Genomic DNA, 16834 nt, shown 5'->3' with positions numbered 1-16834 from the left:
GGAAGACTTTCATGGGATGCAAGTGGGTATTTACTGTCAAATGCCAGACTAATGGGACAGTAGATAGATACACAACAAGACTTGTTGCAATATGGGCTTGACGACCAAGAAACTTTTGCTCAAGTAACCAAGATGTACAATTAAAGAACTACTTTCACTAACAACCAACCTAGTATGATCGCTCCATCACCTAGATGTCAAGAATGCATTCCTCAATAGGGAACTAGAAGAAAAGGTGCACATGTATTTACCACTAGGTTTTGAAGAGCTTTGTGGAAGAGAAAAAGTGTGCAAACTTAGGATATTTTATTGGCCTAAAACAATCACCTAGGGCGTGGTTTGATAGATTTTCATAGTCTATTCAAAATTCAGGCAGGATATTCATAAAGCTAAGTTGATGACACTATGTTCTTCGAGCACTTAATTGAGGGTAAGATCACTATCCTTATTGTATATGTGGATCACATTAACTTGACTGGAAAAATGAAGTGGAAACCAGAGAACTCCATAAAGTACTTGCTAAGGAATTTGAAACAAAGGATCTTAGTCCTTCAAGATATTTTCTAGGCATGGAGGTAGCTCAGTCTAGCAAAGGTATTGCAGTCTCATGAAGAAAGTACACATTTGATTTGAAAAAAGAAGTGGGCATGCTAGGATGTAAACCTGGTTATGTTCACAGTGATGCCAATCACAAAATTAGTTATCCAATAAAGGGAAAGGAATTGAATTTGTTTTTATTGGAGTTCCTTTTTTCTTCTGCCTCTCCAATTAGATCTAACTGGCTGGCACTTGCGGATTGGCTGCTTTCTTACTTATTTTATGTCGATTAAGACATATATCAAAAAGGCATGAAAGCCTACCTCTAAGGTTTGTATCAATACTTATTAAAAATTCCAGTTTTCCAGCAGTTGTTTTGTCCCTGTATTTTCTGCTTTCCAATTAATCTTCAACAAAGACATTCCCTTCCCTACTCTTTGGAAGTTTGTTTGCCAATGCGATAACTTTTCTTTCATTTCTAAGCAAAGGTATGCTAAGATTGCTTATTCTGCATCACTTGATCTTTAACCATATATATATATATATATATATATATATATGTATGTATGTATGTATGTATGTATGTATGTATGTATGTATACCAGAGTACACGAGTTATATACAACAGGCGCAAAATGGAAAATCCATAAAAGAGAAACAAAAAAACAACCACAGGTTAGTTGGTAAGTTAATCGATTTGTCACACAGTAGGCCAGAGATAGCTTTTTCAGTTGGTATTGTAAACCAGTATATGCACTCACCAAGTGAACATGTGGAGGTAGTATACAAGATCCTAAAGTACTTAAAAAGGACACTAGGGAGAGGAAGAAGAAGTAAACAGTTACAACTAGAAAGCATTCACAAATGTTGACTGGGCAGGTTCCATCAGTAACAATGGATTGACCTTAGGTTTTTGCACATTTGTTGGGAGAAACGTTGTAACTTGAAAAAGTAAGAAGCAAGCATTTGTTGCTAGAAGTAGTACAAAAGTTAAAGTGTTATGGCACACAAGACGTGTGGATTTCTTTGGCCAAAAAAACTCCTGAAAGAGTTAAAGGTACAGACAACAGCTCCTATGAGACTGTATTGTGACAACAAGACAGCAATAAACATACCTTATAATCCAATACAACACAACAGGACATAACATCTAGAGATCAATTGACACTTAAGGAAAAGTTGGAAAATGGACTAATTTGCATGCCTTTCATTCTAATAAAGAAGCAGCTAATTGACATGCACCAAAGAACTACCTAAACTAGCATTTGAGTCTTTAACTAACAAGCTGGATTTGATTGATATCTTTGAACCAACTTGAAGGGAACTGTAAAAATGTTCGACTTTTTTAGGAGCTACACTCTAGGAGAATTAGTTGTCATACGTTTGGTTGGTAGGCCTACAAATCAAGGATAGTTATCTTCCATTTTAAATTAGTTTCCTATTCAGATTAGAATAAATATTGTAATAAATCCTAGTTCTGTATGTTGTAAAGTCTATATACATTTTGTATTAGTTGTATTCATTTATTCTTATCAATAAAAATTAAGTTTTTCCCTAACCTGTTTTCAATTTTTCTTTATTCCTAAATATTCTTAAATTCTCTCATTTTCAATGTAATAATGTGCTAATAAATTTGAAAATAAAAAATTAAATCAATCAAAATCAAACAATTACACCCAAAGCAAAAAATCACATCCAACAAGGATCCCATCATATTCTGTCAACACGGTACATTGGGTCAAGTTAGTGAGTCCAGATATCATAGCTTCTTACTGCCTAAACAACATTCTATTCAGTCTTCAGCCTTTTTGATGCATTCATCATCAGTCAAATTACTCCTTACCAGTGCACTAACTGGTCTTTCTCTCCCATCTTAATATTGTATCATAATGAAGCCCCATCTCTTATTTCTTACTCATTGAACTGATCTTTCCTTTAATCTTCCTTGCTTTTCTGTTTTCCCAACTTTAGGATTTGTGTTGTTTCTTAGCAGATGTTAGCTCAACATCATATTGTAAGAAAGATTTTGTATTAGGCTGATAGTTGGAGAGATATGGTTTACACTTTGGACCAAGATTGGAAATTGCAGCTTCTTGGTGTACTTTGGTGATACTCAAGGTCAGAGTGCAATTACTAGGATTCTGTTATTTTGTTGGAACAGTGCCAAACAAAAGAACTGTCTAAAACTGAAGTAGAATACAAAACAAAGGACATTTTCCCAGACTCAAAACCTTGTTTTAGTGTATGATTTCCCATCTGCTAGAAATCACCTATTACTTGCAACATGATAAATTGCTGGGTATTTGCTATAGATTTCAGTAGTTTCTAACATGGGAGCAAAAATATCCTTCAAGTGTATAATTTAACCAAAAAAAACTATTTTAATGTTTACAAGATTTATACACGAAAACATACGAAATAAATTTGATATTATGAAAACAGGAAAAAGTTATGGAATCAAACAACAATTTTTTCTTTTCTTTTTTCCTTTTTAATCAGAAGTACAAACAAGAATTCTGTTAAAATAAAAATGAAGCCATTAGCATGCAACATGCAGGATCACCAAAATAATTCTTACCAATGAAGTCAAGTAGTTGACGTCGTGCAATTCTGTGGGCACGTAAAAATGCAGCACAGATGTAACATGCAGATTCCAACCTTTCCACCGTGAAATATGTAATAAGCTTTTGTGGACAGATGCTTGTTTGAAGGAATCTGTAATAATTTGGGAAATTAACATTAGCTTTTAAACCTTTCCAGTCACATAAAGGTTCATCAGAAACCAAGTCGAGTGCTTCATCCACTGATTGCATCAAAAGATTTGCAGTAGTTTGTGTTATCCTCCCCTCATCAAGCATCCTCCAGTACGCAGCTTGAACACCTGGTATAAAATTTTTTAGCTCAAATTAGCAAAATTTAAAAAAAAAAAAAAATCAATTTTGAATGTAGGAGTTTCTGTCTTGAAATAAAAATGCTTTTAGAGCTGGTCATGTTAGTTTAGAACTATGTTTAATAAAAATAATAAGACCCTATAATATAAAACGTGGGTGTTTTATATGAAACATGTTGGTCATCTATTCCATCTTCATGGGTGATGGGGGAAAGCCTTTTAAAGTTTATTCAAGGAAGAAAAGGAAGATCTAAGTAAACTTTAAGTACGACTAATATTATTTAGAATTGACTTGAGATTGGTATTTGTTAGAGTCTAATTAAGATTAGCTAGTTGAGTTATAATATAATTAGAATTTGAGTCATGATAGGTTATTAGAGTTCTAGTAGATTTTGGATGTTATAATTAGAATTAGAATCATAATAGGTTATTAGAGTCCTAGTAGACTTTGAATTTCTTAGAGAAGCCTATAAATAGGCTAATCAATGTAAATCAAATAGATGAATTGATATGAATAATATTATATTTTCTTTCATTGTAAGGTTGCAACCCTCAATGGTGAGATTCCATTGATTTTCTTCTAGGTGAGACTCCTAGAAGGCCTTAGTAAAACTCTAAGGTTTTCCATCTTTTCTTCATTGTTTCTTCTTTCTCTCTATTTCTTATCTTATAATTTTATCTACCATAAAATTTATTCTTTGTTCCTCTCCTTACACCCTAAAAAATAAACCCTAGTCCACCTACCCTTGAGTGTAGGCAACCATCCTAGGGTTGTCCTACATCAATTTTGGTATCAAAGCCAAAGTTCTTGGATGGAAGGCATATGCAATTAAGGAGCGGAGCAACTTATGCAAGCATGAGTTCCAAAAAAACTTCTAGCAATCAAGATGCCGCTACAATACGCTTGGAGGAAATTTCAGCCACACAACAATCCCATCAAGATGCTATAATACAACTAAATAGCAAACTTGATGAGATAATGAAGTTATTAGAAAAGAGTCAAGAAAAACGACCAATTGAAGAGGAGATTGCAAGTCATCAATTTAGACAATCGCCAAGTCGATCATGCGAAGAACAAGACCATTTTATGATGGGGACTCAAAGAAGGGCCGGACTTTTTGAGCTAGATGATGATGTGACTAAAAAGGTACGTCTTGAAGTTGCTGAATTTTATGGAAAACTAAATCCAACAGCTTTTCTTGATTGGATTATGTCAATGGAAGATTACTTTGATTGGTATGCAATGCCCGAAAATAGAAAAGTTCGTTTTGTGAAGGCAAAGTTAAAAGGAACAGCACATCTATGGTGGCATAATATTGAGAATCAAGTTCATAGAACTGGCCAACCACCTATTGACACATGGGACGAGATGAAGTTGAAGATGAAGGAGCACTTTCTCCCAACTGATTATGAACAACTTATGTATACAAAATTGTTTTCCCTTAAACAAGGAACCAAGTCCGTTGAAGAATATACAGAAGAATTCCATAAATTGAGCATTCGGAATCAAGTGCGGGAAAGTGATGCTCAACTTGCAGCCCGCTACAAAGCTGGACTTCGAATGGAGATTCAACTTGAGATGATAGTTGCACACACTTCTACCGTAGATGATGTTTATCAACTAACCCTCAAAATAGAAGAAGGCCTCAAATTTCGGGTTTCCAAGCGTCCAAGTTCACAAATTGGGAGCACTTTCTCCAACAGGACAGTAAGCAAACCTTTAAGCACATCAAACTTCAAAACTTCTAATCATGTGAATGGTGGGGGCAACACTCAACAAACTTCGAATGTGGCTCATAAGAATGGTAATAAGGGTAAAACTTCAATGAGTATTGGAGATAGAAAAGTAGACGTGACTCCTTTATGCTTTAAGTGTGGTGGGCATGGTCATTATGTTGTTGTATGCCCAACCAATTACACTTTTGTGTTGAAGAACCAGAATCTGAATTGGAGAGTTACCCAAAGGAAGAAGAGACTTACAATGAAGATGAAGTTAGTGAAGAATGTGACTACTATGATGGTATGACGGAAGGGCATAGTCTTGTAGTACGACCTTTATTAGCTATCCCAAAGGTAAAAGAAGAAGAAGATTGGCGACGTACTAGCATTTTCCAAACACGTATTTTTTGCCAAGGGAGATTATGCACCATGATCATTGATGGAGGTAACAGTTTGAACATAGTTTCGCAAGAACTTGTTGAGAAGCTAAACCTTAAAACAGAGAGACATCCAAATCCATTCAAAGTAGCACAGGTTAATGACACCTCTATCTCGGTAAGTTTTCGTTGCTTAGTAACATTCCTTTTTGGTAAGGACTTTGAAGAGTCTGTATTGTGTGAGGTCCTATAGATAAAAGTAAGTCATATTTTACTTGGAAGACCTTAACTCTTTGATAGAAGAGTTCGACACGACGGTTATGAAAATACATATGCTCTCATACACAACGGGCGTAAGAAGATCCTTTGTCCAATGAAAGAAGTCCCTCCAATTAAGAAGTCAGAGGAGGAGGCACAACCAAAAAAGGTACTTACAATGTGTCAATTTGAAAATGAGAGCAAGGAAACTAAAGTTATTTTTGCTTTAATGGCTTGGAAAATGGAAGAATTTAAAGAATAAGATAAGGAATATCCAGCAAACGTACGTAAAATCCTTGATGACTTTTCTAACTTGTGGCATGCAGAGTTATCTAATCAACTCCCTCCTATGTGTGAAGTACAACATGCCATTGATTTGATTCCCGATGCATCATTACCAAATTTACCAGCCTACAGAATGAATCCAACAAAGCATGCTGAATTGAAAAGGCAAGTTGATGAATTACTTACTAAAGGCTTTATTCGTGAAAGCCTAAGTCCTTGCGGAGTTCTTGCCCTACTAACACCAAAGAAGGATGGATCATGGCGGATGCGTGTGGATAGTTGTGCAATCAACAAAATTACAATCAAGTATCGATTTCCAATTCCAAGACTTGATGACATGCTAGATATGATGGTTGGATCAGTAATCTTCTCAAAGATTGATCTAAGAAGTGGATATCATCAAATACGTATTAGACCAGGGGATGAATGGAAGACATCTTTCAAAACTAAGGATGGATTGTATGAGTGGTTAGTCATGTCGTTTGGACTAACCAATGCTCCAAGTACCTTCATGCGGGTTATGATGTAGGTATTGAAACCTTTTATTGGACGGTTTGTTGTTGTCCATTTTGATGATATTTTTATCTATAGTCGATCTTGTGAAGATCATGAGGAACACTTGAAGTAAGTAATGCGCACTCTTAGGGCTGAAAAATTTTACATTAATTTGAAAAAATGTACTTTCATGAATCAATGGGTGTTAGGGCTTAAGGCCAAATTAACTTGAGATTCATTGTTTGTCTATCAACTAACACTTAAGTTTTTTTTTCAAATTGGAAGTTTAATATGGTATTAGAGCTTTGGTTGTTCGTATGTAACGAATTTGAACCTTACAACTTGTTTGTTCCCCTCCTTGCACATGTTTTTTTATTGAGCCTACTCACAAGTCTAGAAGGCTAGTGAGGTTGATTGTTAGGACTTTAGTCCAAAGTAGCTTGATATTCTTTGCTAGTCTATTATCTAACAACTTAAACTTTTAGTTCAATTGGTAGCTTCACAATACATTTTAAAAACAATGTTATCTTTATTGAATATAAAAGAATATGTATTAGTTTTTCCATGATTGGACTTTCACAGGAAAACATTACACCAAGTATAATCATTATAATAATGACGAAAAAAAGAAACCAAATATCATTTTGTTACTGAAATATAAGACCTATTGATCCATGCTACCTTGTGTGGTTGAGGAGTTAGTCAATTGGCAACTTCAACTTTATAGTGGTAGCTTCAAATGCTATATTCATATGGGTTACCTCCTTTAGTAATTAATTTATGAGCTTCATTCCTACAACATGACATGGTTTGGAATATAGAAATTCACTTTCACTTTTCACTTTATTGCTCTTGTGCAACTAGCATATGATTGACAAGTGAAAAAAAAAAAACAAAAATAATCCTCAACTGCTTCTTAAAAATCAACATTTGGGAACCCAATATTGTTGGAGGCATCATTCCCTGTATTATTATTATCATGCGCTAATGTCTCTTCGATCTAAGTATCAAGTTGCAAATTTCCTTTTGGACATTGCTGTTGGTGGATTCCAACAACCTCCTTTTAGTGAACAATACTATTGAGGTGATTTCCTAGCAATACTTACAACCAAGATGATTAGAGTTGCCTTCAGAGCATCTTCTTTGATGGATAAGTTAAGAGAATGACGAAGAAGTAAGTAGAAAGGAGAGATTTGGCAGAGTTTCTATTCAGTTTTTATATCTTATTCCACTTGAATTCTCAATTACCTATATATAGGTTACTATGAACTCTAGTTGGGTAGTTAGAACCACAATTTTCACTACTCTAACCTTGATTGAAACATAAAAATTGTGATTAACAATTCAACTTGCATGACAAGCCATTTTGGAAGTGGACACGGGATAAGAATGTTGTTTTCTTCCTATTTTGCGAAACTATTAAGACCCATGTTGGGACAACCTCGACGTTGGGTTCTGATAGATTGGGAAAAACTTAACTTATATTGATACAAATAAATGAATACAACTAATACAGAGTATATATATATCACGATCTTGGGCTTGGAATGAATTAATCCAAATATTCCAACAAAATTAGACATAGTTAAAAGCTATGTAATTATTGTTATTTATAACTAAAAGTGATGAAGACAAAAAAAAAATCAACATTTTTTGTACTTAACAGAAACTACATCAAGGTTGTTAATATGCATTTTTTTATACCTAGAATCTGTATCAAATTATTAATATTATTTATTTTCATTGTTGTTGAGAGAGAGAAAGAAGAAAAACCTTAATTCTCATTCATGTAATATCTACTTACAATTGAGAGATATATATATACAAGGCTAGGAGTCCTAACTACCATACAAGGCTAGGAGTCCTAACTACCATACATGTGACCTATATTAACAAGGAAAGATAAGATACTATAAATACATTATATTCAACACTCCCCCTCAAGCTGGAGCATATACGTCATATGCACCAAGCTTGTTACAAATATATTTAATCCTAGGACCTCTGAGAGATTTAGTGAAGATGTCTGCTAGTTGATCATTTGAATTGACAAAACTTGTAGCAATACATCCTGATGCGATCTTCTCTCTAATAAAATGACAGTCAACTTCAATATGCTTGGTCCTTTCATGAAAGACTGGATTGGATGCAATATGTAATGCGGCCTGGTTATCACAGATGAGTTTCATCTGTTCATCCTTTCCAAATCTCAACTCCTGAAGAAGATGTCTCAACCATATGAGTTCACATGTTGCCAAAGCCATAGCTCGATACTCGGCTTCAGCGCTAGATCTGGCCACTACATCTTGTTTCTTACTCTTCCAAGATATTAGATTACCTCCAATAAAAACACAGTACCCTGAAGTGGAACGTCTATCTGTGGGTGAGCCAGCCCAATCTGCATCTGTGTAACCAACAACTTGAGTATGACCTCTATTCTGGTACAATACACCTTGGCCTGGTCTACTTTTGATATATCGAAGAATACGGATTACGGCATCCCAATGGCTATCACATGGTGACTGTAGGAATTGACTAACAACACTCACAGGAAAAGAAATGTCTGGACGAGTAATGGTGAGATAGTTCAATTTACCTACGAGCCGTCGATATCTCCCGGGGTCTCCTAAAGGCTCCCCCTGTCCTGGTACAAGTTTGACATTCGGATCCATAGGTGTGTCTACCGGTTTACAGTCTAACATACCGGTTTCTTCCAGGATGTCTAAAGCATACTTCCTTTGGGAAAGGACCACACCAGAACTGGATTGAGCTATCTCAATTCCCAAGAAATACTTGAGTTTCCCCAAGTCTTTGGTCTGAAAGTGGGTAAAAAGATGTTGCTTTAGTTTCTGAATACCATCCTGATCACTGCCTGTAATGACGATGTCGTCCACATAAACAACCAGATAAATACACTGCCCCAAAGAGTTATGATGATAAAAAACTGAATGGTCTGCTGTACTGCGAAGCATGCCAAACTCTTGAACAACAGAACTAAAACGGCTAAACCATGCTCGAGGAGATTGTTTCAAGCCATATAGAGAACGGCGTAACCTGCACACTAAACCAGACTCCCCCTGAGCAACAAAACCAGGAGGTTGCTCCATATAAACTTCCTCGGCAAGATCACCATGAAGGAAGGCATTTTTAATATCCAACTGATAAAGAGGCCAAGAACACATAGCAGCCATGGAGAGAAGCAAGCGGACAGAAGCAATCTTGGCAACAGGTGAGAATGTGTCACCATAATCAGAACCATAAACTTGAGTATAGCCTTTAGCAACTAAGCGGGCCTTAAGGCGATCAACCTGACCATCAGGACCAACCTTAACTGCATAGACCCAACGACAACCAACTGTAGATTTACCAGAGGGTAAAACAACAAGATCCCAAGTGCCATTAGAGTGCAGAGCAGCCATTTCATCCACCATTGCCTGTCGCCAGCCTGGATGGGAAAGAGCTTCATGGGTGCTCTTTGGAAGAGAAACAGAGGATATAGCAGAAACAAAAGCAGAATAGGGTGAAGATAATCGATGATAACTCAAAAAATTGTAAATAGGATGAGGATTACGAGTAGAGCGAGTACCTTTCCGAACAGCAATGGGTAAGTCATTAGGAGAAGGCAGAGCCGGGGCAGGTGAAGCCGAAGGGATAGGAAGTGAGTCAGCAGGTGCCTCAGGAAAAGGGAGAGGAGCAACGACACGAGGGCGACGATGATAAACCTGAAGTGGTCGAGGGGGCATAGCATCAGGTGGGGAGACAATGGGAATGGGCAAGACTTCAGAAACAGGAAGAGACTCAGAAGTGGTGGAAAAGAATGGTGAGTCCTCAAAGAAGGTGACATCAGCGGAGATAAAGTATCGATGAGTCTCAAGGGAATAACAACGATAACCCTTCTGAAGTCTGGAATATCCCAAGAAAAGGCACTTCATGGCTTTGGCGGAAAGCTTGTCCTGTCCAGGAGTGAGAATATGAACAAAGCAAGTACAACCAAAGACACGAGGGCGAAGGAAATAAAGTGGTTGGTCAGGGAAAAGAAGGGAGTGAGGAATCTGATCGTGTAAGACAGAGGAGGGCATACGATTAATCAAATAACAAGCGGTAAGAACAGCGTCCCCCCAAAAACGAAAAGGAACGTGACTATGGAGGAGGAGAGTACGAGCTGTCTCAACAAGATGTCGATTCTTGCGTTCAGCTACCCCATTTTGTTGAGGAGTATGAGCACAAGAAGACTGATGAAGAATCCCATGATGAGACATAAACGAAGTAAATTGGGCTGAAAAATATTCTCTGGCATTGTCACTGCGTAACACACGAATAGAAATATTGAACTGGGTTTGGATTTCAGTATAAAATTTCTGGAAAATAGAGAATAACTCAGCTCGATTTTTCATTAAAAACAACCAAGTACATCGAGAATAGTCATCAATGAAAGTGACAAAATACTGAAATCCTAAAGTAGATGCAGTCCGACAAGGACCCCAAACATCAGTGTGGACAAGCTCAAAAGGAGACTTTGCCCGATTATTCAAACGCTTTGGGAACGAGACACGAGTATGTTTCCCAAGCTGACATGACTCACACGGAAGCGACGACAAAGTGGAAAAACGAGGAACCATCTTCTGGAACTTGGAGAGACTAGGGTGGCCCAGACGATTGTGAATGAGGAGAGGAGCATCAGTGGAAATGCAAACTGCAGGAGATGAATCTGAGGTGAGGTGATAGAGGCCTTGAGACTCACGTCCTATGCCAATCGTCTTCCCCGTACTCCGGTCCTGCAAGGTCACAAATTTATCAGAAAAGGTAATAGAACAATTAAGAGTACGAGTGATTTTGCTGATGGAAATAAGATTAAAAGGACATTCAGGAGTATAAAGGACAGAAGTGAGAGGTAGAGAAGGCAGAGGAAGGGTCAAACCAATACCTTTAGCCACAGTTTGAGAACCATTAGCTAAGGTAACAGTAGGTAAATCAGAGGTAGTAGTAATAGAGGAGAAAAGATCCTTATTACCAGATAGGTGATCAGATGCTCCAGAATCTAGAATCCAGGGTCCAAGAGAAGATGTGTGGGTAAGGCAGGCAGAGGCATTACCAGGCTGGGCAACAGAGGCAATAGAAGCCTGAGATGTCTGAGATGCGGAGGAGCTCGGAGGCTGAGGCAGCGGAGAATCAGAGGACTGGGCCATATGGGCAGTGCGAGGAGGTCTTCCATGTAACTGATAGCAACGATCGCGAGTGTGGCCAAGTTTATTGCAATAGGTGCAATGAGGACGTTGGCCTCTACCTCGGGTACCACTGCGTCCTCCTCGAGAGGTAGTTTGAGAAACTAACACAGAAGAATCTGAAGCGCTATCAGATGGCAAAGTCTGAGTGGACGAGATACGGAGGAGGCGAGCAAACACATCATCCAAGGACGGAACTGATGAACTACCAAGAATCTGATCACGAATAGGCTCAAGATCCGGACGGAGGCCAATAAGAGTAAGGACCATGAAGAACTTGTCAAGCTGTGTTTGTTGAGCCCCAACATCAGGAGTAAGAGGCATCACAGTCAAGAACTGCTCTTTAAGAGAGGCAATCTGACCAATATAAGTAGATAGATCCAAGTCCTGTTGGCTGAGATGGACAATAGCAGAAGCCACCTTATAAAGACGCTGGATATCATTCGTGTATAATCCTTTGGCCTGAGTCCAAAATTTAAAACAAGTTTTATAGGCCTGAAGATGAAGAAGAATCCGGGGATCAACCGATTGCCATAATACACTACATAACTGTGCATCTATCTTCCTCCACTGTACGCGGTCAACCTCAGGGATATCTGCCTCCTGGGTAACCAAGTGATCCTCATATCCTTGACCCATAAACCAAAGTTCAACAGAGACAGACCAGGAAAGATAATTTTCACTGCCAACCAATTTCTCTGAGGTAATCATAGGAGATCCAGAGATAACAGAGGTAAAGATCTGATTTTTGGTGGTCATATTCACGTATTTGGATCGAAGAGAGCCCTAATACGGCTTCAGATTGCGGCGTGGCACCACCGAAAAAGGGAGACGGCCTCAGATCGCGACGTGGTACCACCAGAAAGGTAGAAGAACACTTCCCAAGGCACGTGCAGGGATTGGGGTGGAGAGAAAGTAGCCGGAACTTCGCCGGAAAGGCTGTTTGGAGGGCTGACGGAGACAAAAATCCCCAAAAGAGGTACGTGCAGGGCTCGGATGGGAGAACCAGGTAGGTAGGGATGCTGGTCGGCGGCAGACGAGGCTGGAGGAGGAGGCGCGTCGCCGGAAAAGGCCTCACGCGCCCTCACGCGCCGGCGCGTGAGATGCAGTCGCCGGCTGGAAAATGGCGCGTGGCCGGCGCGTGGATCCTCTTTTGGTGCCGGTGCCTTCACAAAAGTTGGAGATCTCCTCCAGGCGCTCCTTCTGGTATGGTCGGTGTCGGAAAAATAGGTCGCCGGAAAAGTTCGCCGGAAAGTTCGCCGGCAAATTTCGCCGGCGGTGAGTGGTTTCTAACGACGTTCCGACTGACCGGAAAGTATTGGCAGATGGGGAAGGTGACCGGAATGAAACACGGTCACCGAAAGGTTGCCCGGAGTTGATGACACGGGAAACAGGAAAGAATTAGGTTTTCTTCCCTAGCTCTGATACCATGTTGAGAGAGAGAAAGAAGAAAAACCTTAATTCTCATTCATGTAATATCTACTTACAATTGAGAGATATATATATACAAGGCTAGGAGTCCTAACTACCATACAAGGCTAGGAGTCCTAACTACCATACATGTGACCTATATTAACAAGGAAAGATAAGATACTATAAATACATTATATTCAACAATTGTTATTTGATTATTATTAATCAATATCATATAATTGTCATTTTTGCTTAAAAAATTTAAGAATATTGAAATTTTTTTTCGAATATTACCATTTATCACGCTTATATAAAACTTTTTAAAATCATTATATATATATATATATATATTTTGATAAGTAAACGCATAATATATTAACAGAAGGCAAAAGAGCCGCAAAGCATACAAGGAGTATATGAGGCGACTAAGGCCTCCCAACCAAAAAAGAACAAAAATCACGCACCCCTAAATGGAGGCTAACCACTCCAAGAAGCCTATAAGGGAGAGCGGCTCCTTTCCAATATACAATTTAGCCCAACCCTATAAATTACACACAAAAGAAGTTTTTAACTTCTGAATTGCTAACACCCCCCCACCCCCTTCCAAATCGTCCAAAAAATGTACAACGGGATGGACTTCCACAGTTATATATACATATATATAACTACATATAAGACTAAGATTTGTTATTATAGTTATCCTAATTTGAATAGGAAGTTAATTTAATATAGGAGATAATTATCCTTGATTTGTACCCCTACCAATCAGACTTATCGCAACTATTTCTCCTAGAAAATAGCTCCTAAACCAATCAAACATTTTTACACTTCCTATCAAGTTGGTTCTAAGATATCAATCAAACCCAACATGTGCGTTAAAGACTTAAATTTTGGTTTAGGCAGTCCTTTGGTGAATATGTCAGCCAGTTGTTCCTCTGTTAGAATGAAAGGCATGCAATTTAGTCTATTTTCTAGCTTTTCCTTTATGAAGTGTTGATCAATCTCAACATGTTTTGTCTGGTAGTGTTGTACTGGATTCTGAGCTATGTTTATTACTGCCATGTTGACACAATACAATCTCATAGCAGCCTCTATCCATGACTTCAACTTTTCTAAGAAATATTTAGCCAATGAAGTTCACACATCCCATGTGCCACAACTCTAAACTCAGCTTCTTCTGCACTATTATAGCAAAAACCACTTGCTTCTTACTTCTCCAAGTTACAAGGTTTCCCTTAACAAATGTGCAAAAACTTGAAGTTGATCTCCTGCCATGATAGAAACTGCACAGTTAGTGTTCGTGAAGGCTTTTAGTAGTAATTGTTCACTTCTTTTGAATAAAAACCCCCTCCTCAGTGTCCTCTTTAAGTACTTTAGGATCTTGTATACTACTTCCATGTGTTTTCACTAGATAATTGCATATATTGGCTCACAACACCAACTCAAAAAGCTGTATTTGGCCTACTATGTGACAAATAGATTAACTTACCAAATAACCTTTTGGTAACGTTCTCTATCAATTGCTTTACCTTTCTCAGATAGTCTAATTTTGTGATTGGCATCAATGGGAACATCACAAGATTTTAATCCTAGTATGCCCATTTCTTTTAACAAATCAAATGTGTACTTTCTATATAAGATTGCAATACCTTTGCTAGAATGTGCTGCCTCCATGCTTAGAAAATATATCAAAGGACCAAGATCCTTTATAATTTCTCTCTCCTACTTCCATTTTATTCCTCTATATTGTTTTTCCTCTACTGTCCTACATCAATGAATATCAGAGGAAGGTCAATTTCTAGACGTGTTTTGCAATGTGCAATTCTCACTGCTAAATTACAAGCACTAAAACATAGCCAAGCTTGATTTTTGGATGTGTTTTGCAACATGGAATGTTCACTACTAAACTACAGGCGCTAAACTACAGCCAAGGTTGATTTTTAGATGTGTTTTGTATCATTGGAATCTTCTTATCAATCTAAGGGCTCAATTCCTCCATCAAGTCTCATGAGGTATTTTTTTTTTTTTTCACTACTTGGAAATATATGCTATTAGTTTAGTTCTTTGATTTAACAAGTAATGTGTAAGTATTCTTGCCTTCATTTTCTTATTTCCCTTTTTGCTATCACCTTAATAAAAAAAATGTGAACCATTTATTTCACCTTTTTTTTTTTTAACCTTAGCTTATTTCTTACTTGTTTTGTACTTTTTAACTTTCTTTTGAGTCATTGTATGGTCCGTCGTTTGAGTCATTATTCATTTCATTCATCCAATCTAGAAGTGATTTGATATTAATTAAAATAATTCAAGTTTGTCTCAACATTATCCCTTTTTTCATCATTTTTCTTGGTTTCCTTTTTTTGCCTAATCTTTGTTTTCACCAAACATGAAGGTCATAAAATTAGAACAATCTCATTTGACTCTTCAAGGGGATGCACAACACCTCACAACCATTGTGACAATCATACAAGTCCATATGAAAGAAGTAAAAGATAGAGTCATCAAACTTCTTGTAGACTTGGATCATTTATTGAAAGATACTGGAAAGTTCCACAAGGGAGAAACAATAGATGAGTCTACTATAGGAAAAAACTCTTATCAATCCCTAAATCATAAAGGACTAAGAGATTCTCAAGTGACTTTGCTACCTACACCTTAGGGAAAGTCACCCAAAAGCAAACATAGAAACGAGGATGATGATGTAGATGAGGATGAAGCTTTTAGTCCCCTAATGTCTATTCTCGGTGATAGGAGAATCTATGCCACAATTTCTAAATGAGGGTGTTAGGAATACCTTTAGGCATCACCCTAGGATAGATACCATTGTTGACAAAAAAAACCTTTATCTCTACTAAACCATTATGACTAATCGAGGTATATCCACAAGGAGGTAGATGAAAACACTATGAGATTAAACATAAAGGTGTTATAGTTTGATGGTACGTTAGAGCTAGATGTGTTTTTGGATTAGTTAGCCAATTAGAAGATTACTTTGATTGGTATAGCATGATTGACACTCAACGAGTTTGTTGTGCTAAGATAAAACTCATAGGATCTACTAAGTGTTATTGGCAGTCAGACTTGCATGACATCAACTATCTAAGTCAAGACCCTATTATATTGTGGGAAGAGGTGAAGTTAAGACTAACAAAAAAGTATTTAGTAGCCAATCATAGAAATCACTTGTTAGATCAATTATTAAACCTCAGACAAGCTACTTCCTCTATTACTAAGTATATGGCCAATTTAAGGAACCAATGTTATGTTGTGGCATTCACAAGGACTATTGAGTCATTGTTACTAGGTTTGTAAATGGTTTGAGAAGTGAAATTAAGCGTGGGGTTAGTTTGCATTAGTTGGGATGGAGCCTTTAAAAGCATGATATGATATAAGGATAAATGGAATTCATTAATATTTATATTATGATTCTAGTTCTCCTTTTTTTTATCTCATTTATGCATTATATATGTTAAGCATTCAAGTCTGACATCTCTTGCATTGTATATGACTTAAGTGAATTAAAAGTTACACGAAAGATCTAAGTCATGAGTTCTTCGCAAGTAGATGTTTTGTTCACAATTAGTTAATAGACTTGGGCAATCTATTTGAGGCTATAGTGCACTACTTCCTAATTTGAG

At 37.5% G+C, this 16834-nt stretch overlaps 1 protein-coding gene across 2 annotated transcripts in view; it reads right to left on the bottom strand.

Annotated features, from left to right (window-relative positions):
* The window catches only part of SOS1 (salt overly sensitive 1), a 62555-nt gene that overhangs the window by 16982 nt on the left and 28739 nt on the right, over positions 1–16834 (bottom strand). For both annotated transcript variants that reach the window (NM_001281211.1, XM_010653187.3), the window contains 1 exon segment: positions 3116–3418. In NM_001281211.1, the coding sequence (NP_001268140.1) occupies positions 3116–3418 (303 nt within the window).

This window comes from Vitis vinifera, chromosome 1 (genome assembly GCF_030704535.1).
Source record: "Vitis vinifera cultivar Pinot Noir 40024 chromosome 1, ASM3070453v1".
Classification (NCBI taxonomy): Eukaryota; Viridiplantae; Streptophyta; class Magnoliopsida; order Vitales; family Vitaceae; genus Vitis; species Vitis vinifera.
This window is presented reverse-complemented; position numbering and strand designations above follow the sequence as displayed.